Source organism: Macadamia integrifolia, chromosome 3, assembly GCF_013358625.1.
Source record: "Macadamia integrifolia cultivar HAES 741 chromosome 3, SCU_Mint_v3, whole genome shotgun sequence".
Classification (NCBI taxonomy): domain Eukaryota; kingdom Viridiplantae; phylum Streptophyta; class Magnoliopsida; order Proteales; family Proteaceae; genus Macadamia; species Macadamia integrifolia.
Window position 1 is genome coordinate 28,945,304 of NC_056559.1, and position 4,728 is coordinate 28,950,031.

The window sequence follows — 4,728 nt, forward strand, 5'->3', positions numbered from 1 at the left end:
ATCCAAATCTGTTTCACCCCTACAGTAAGGTATGCTCTTTTGAAAATGTTTAGGATGCCCTTACCCCTACCAACAAGCATCAGAAACCATGAAGAGACCTAATATAAATTAGGGACAAGGTTGGGTATGCCGCCGATATCAAGTATGCTAGCACCCATTGTGTCTCTCTCTCTTCCCTTTTTCTGAAATGACCCTCATCCTTCCTGAATGATACTCCATCATGTGTTCCTATTGGTGCTATCCGCTAGCATACTTGATATCGGTGGCATACCTATCCCTCTCCCTATAAGTTATTAATCAAGAGTTTGCAAATGTACCTCAGAACAATAATGGCTTTCATTTAAGCAATAAAAGTGACAATAATGCACAACTTGATTGAATGTCAAATGAATGTTAAGAGATTTAACAGGTTATGTTGGCCTAGGGAACAATAATGGCTTTCACTACAAGGCTCCCACCACTGTAGGATTTGGGGATAGTCATAAATGAAGATCCATCAGATTATGCCACTGCTCATGCAATGTAGGAGGATATGATTGTTATAGAATATAGATGAATCATTATATATAAACCAAGAGTTCTTACATTAAGCAAATTCAAGCAACCGAAGAAACTCCAGATCTTCAGGTACAGAATCAGGGATCATAATATGTAAAGCCCTTGCAGATGCAAATGGAGCACCATCTATACTGGAACTAACACAAAACAAAACATGATGGATATAGAGAATATATTTCAGCCCCATCAGCTGGAAACTTTTCAGAGAAAGTAAAGACATTAAAGTCTACATCTATAACTGTTACACAGATCACCAATGTTTTACATATTCACCCAAATAATGGGATAGCACATAATTACTTGTTGGAAGGAATACCATTAGTCTTCTCCAGTTCAATCTTGCAGCTCCCTCTCAGTTCTTTCAAAGATAGAAGACTGGATTGCTGTCATGAAGAATATAAAATTTCAGTCATTGTTGGCAAACAAAACAGATGAATAAATGAAAACGAAGAAAACAAACAACAAATTCATTTGAGTTTCTACAAAGAAGCAGGAAATGAAAACAAGAAATTAATATGATGATTCACCGGAACTAGAGAGGATAGGAAAAGAGGTGTAGACTCACAAGCTGGGTGCTTTCACGAACAAAGATATCCTCTGTATGAAGGAAAAGTGAATTCCACCTGCCCATAAGATCCAATTCTAATTTTTCCGATATGTTTAAGTTGGGCATACCATTTTTGTCTGTCTCATACTGATTCAAACTTCTATCCACACAACACTTAACTTCTTTCCGACTCTTCTTTAATGCTGTAAAAAGAGTGTGATGTTAATGAATAAGCATCCAATATTTCTCTAGAAAGAAGGAATTAACAAATGATGTAGATGTGAAGGCAAGCTAATCTGGTAAACACCATATTTCTAGAGGGCTTACCAGCAATGCGGCCCTTGACATCTTGGTAATGGAGGTCCGACCAAATATATGCAGCTATAATGATAATGAAAGATGTAAATACTCTTTGGATAAAATGCAGAAATGAATTCATAATTTGTGACAAGTATACTCTGTTCAATGCAGATAATTTGCAAGAGATACCTTTGAGACAGAAAGAACAAGAGCAAACACTGAGCATGTCTACTCCATGATTGGCATTGAGGCCATCTGCAAAACCAGATCCAGCACACATCTCTTGTTCAGAGCCCTGGTAACTTGATGACCCAGCTAGAGTAGCCTTAGTTGAGGTCAGATCACCACCATCCATCAACTCATCATTGTCTCCATGAAAGTGAGCTTCCAATACTTCATTTTCCATAGAGCTCTTAATGACATCTCTCTCAACACCAGCTTCAGCAATTTCTTCACCACCTTGGCTCCCTCCTTCAACAATAACTGATGCAGAGCTCCCACTTTTAAATTCAGGCACAATAACACCAGAACTGCCACAATCTCTCCTTCCATCACCAATTTCTAGTGTTCTGCTTGTCACTGCATTGCCTCCTACGGATTGTATATCACCATCCAAAACAGTTGGGAGATCCTTAATTTCACTGGCAATTCCAGAAATACCCGATGGTTTTGCATCCTTTACAGAGACACGTCCGCTACCCGAATTCAGTAAACCACAAAGCCCCATGGGTTTCGTCAATGGCAAATCCTTACCATTACCATCGTCAATACATTCACGCTTGCATTTCCCTCTGACTAAATTCTCAACTCCCAGACAAACTTTCTGCACAAACTCAGAATCTGGCACCTTACCTTCCACATTGTCCTGGAATCGATTTCCCTTATCTAGACCAGGGCTGCTGGAAATGGACAATAACCTTCTTTTACCGTGTTGATTGGTAACATCAGCCAGAATGGGACGATTTTTGTGCCATCGATCGGAAGAAGAACCATCATCTCCAGTCATTATACCAATTTACTTCAACTACAAAAGGGTGGGCTAACAAAATCAATTCGCAAGATCTGGATCCAAAGTAGCTCCAGACGTCCTAAATTTCGAATTTTTTGACGTTTCTGATCCTGATTTCCAGAAACCTCAGATTCTAATACAACAAAAATGAGATAAATAAAATAAAATTAACACAAGAGTTCTAATCACTATGAAGATGCGGTACGGGCAACAGTAGAAAACTTTAAGAAACCGATCAATCAATATATTTCGATGTCAGGAAGAACTATCGTCATCCTCATCAACAATAAGAATACTAACATTGCTAAAAATCACCAAAATCAATCAAACAAAAGAAATTTTGACAAGGAGCGAAGCAGAAAGGTAGAAGAAACCCTAAATAACGATGGAACAATGAAACCAAAGAGAGAAATTGAGAAAGACAGTTCAAAATAATCAGAAAAAAAAATAGCTCTTAGATCACTGAGAAGCTGACCTTAAAAAGGAGATGATTTTTGGATCTACGTGGGAGGGAAACTCAAAATTATTTCCTGGTTTTTCTCATTTTGGATTGGCGCTTTCCTCCGTTTGGAGAGAGAGGAATCTCAATCTACGATCAAGCACGATTCAGGCGGGAACCAAAATTTTGGAGCCACTGGCCCGCCGTTGAACTTGTGGTACACGTGCGAGTGCGGCACGCCACGTGCGTTTTATGCAAAACAAAAAAAAAATAAATTGAAAATTCCGACCTGCCGGATTCGAACCAGCGACCTAAGGATTTCAATCGGGATTTTGCCCACTACAGTCCTCCGCTCTACCAACTGAGCTAAGGTCGGTTTGGTGAATTATTTGAGAATTTTAGTTTTGACATAATTCTTCTTTTTAGGGTTATGCAACACGGACAATCGATACTTGAAACCATGCCAACAACCATGCAGTGGAGTTGACGCAAACAATAGCACACACAAGCAATCAAGCTTTTAGATTGGGAAGATACAAAATAAAGATGTAAGTCTGGCCATAAAAGCTCAAATATACTCTGAGCTCCAATAGGGTTTAGGCTAAAGATTTCTAACCCTATGGGTAAATTAGGATTGAAAACACTAACCTTCGGTTAGGGTTGGCCGGATCTGGGTTGAGACCTAGGCCTAGCCCAACCCGACCCTTATTTTAGTCTTGATTTATATAATATAATTTATAGCTGTCATCCTATGCTTTTGTTCTTGAATAATGAAATCGGGGTTCAATGATTTTTTTGGTCAAGTATCATGAATATCTACTGCTGTGTTGTATTTAATATCTTTAATTGTGTATTGATCATTTGATCATTGTTGATTTTTTTTTTAATTATTTATTTATTTTTTGTAAAGAACACAAACTGGTTAAATTTAAGGTCAATTAGGGTTAGCCTAACCCTAGCAAAAATCAGGGTCAATCAGCCCAACCCCGTTCGATTAGAGTCAATTAGGGCTAGGTTGGGTTGGGTTAATTTGGGTCTAAACATGCACCTGATAGGATTGAATTGGAGTTATGTTGAGTTTTGGGAATCTAGGATTGAGTTGGGATTTTAAGAAACTTGGCCCAATTCAACCATGTTTCACCCCTAGTACTAAGTATGAGGAGATATGAATAATGTCAGTGACCACCAACTGAGCACTTGATGGGGGTGTGGATCAATCTAGTGAGATATGAAATTAGCTCTTTATGATCAGAGTAAAAACATCTAGAGAAGGTAATGGCTCTACAAAAAATTTCACCATATAAGTCAATGGAGATCTCGAAGCAGTTTCTACCAAAAAAAAACAAGAGATCTCGAAGCAGCTTCTTCCAATTCTCTTGCTCAGTCGCCAACGCATTGTGTCATCTTCCTCTTAACCTCTTCTCCAGCTTTGAAGTGAAAAAATTATGAAAAGTGAAATAGAGAGGGTTGGGTTAATTTTAGGGGAAAACAAAAGTAGCTATCGGAATAAATTACATCATGAAAAGCACAAATAAATCCATTACAACATATTAAAAGAGTAGTTTCCCAGTGAAAATTAGGCTCTTTATATAGCCTAATTTTAGACCATGAATCTAAGGTTGTGTTTGATAACGTTTTTGTTCCAGAAACGACGTTTCGTGTTAAAAACAAAATTTTCAGTTTCTGTGTCAAAACGCCATTTTCAAACAAAAAAACGGTGTTTAGTAAATATGTTTCTGGAATGGTTTCAAAACGCAGGTCTTCTCTCATCTCTGTGAACGAAATTGTGAAAAATAAAGAGCTAGGGCTGAAGACAAGTTTATCGGAAAAGATTTCCCTAAAATCCCCTAAGTAGTTCTTTTTTTTTTTTTTTTT

General features: G+C 37.9%; 1 protein-coding gene and 1 non-coding gene across 4 annotated transcripts; both read right to left on the minus strand.

Annotated features, from left to right (window-relative positions):
* Positions 1-536: 536 nt before the first annotated feature.
* Positions 537-3,039, minus strand: LOC122073166. 3 transcript variants are annotated; one of them, XM_042637702.1, is made up of 5 exons: positions 2,890-3,039; positions 1,595-2,547; positions 1,433-1,486; positions 1,124-1,308; positions 537-941 (listed from the first exon to the last, which is right to left on the minus strand). In XM_042637702.1, the coding sequence occupies exons 2-5, from the start codon at positions 2,409-2,411 to the stop codon at positions 855-857; spliced, it is 1,143 nt and encodes a 380-aa protein (XP_042493636.1). In that variant the 5' UTR covers positions 2,412-2,547; positions 2,890-3,039; the 3' UTR covers positions 537-854. The 3 variants fall into 3 exon arrangements, with proteins under 3 accessions (XP_042493636.1, XP_042493637.1, XP_042493638.1); XM_042637703.1 differs by having other exon boundaries at positions 1,595-2,524; positions 2,890-3,031; XM_042637704.1 differs by having other exon boundaries at positions 1,595-2,429; positions 2,890-3,026.
* Positions 3,040-3,136: 97 nt separating this feature from the next.
* TRNAY-GUA lies at positions 3,137-3,229 on the minus strand. Its single transcript has 2 exons — positions 3,193-3,229; positions 3,137-3,172 (listed from the first exon to the last, which is right to left on the minus strand). It is a non-coding gene; the product is annotated as a tRNA-Tyr (tRNA).
* Positions 3,230-4,728: the final 1,499 nt, after the last annotated feature.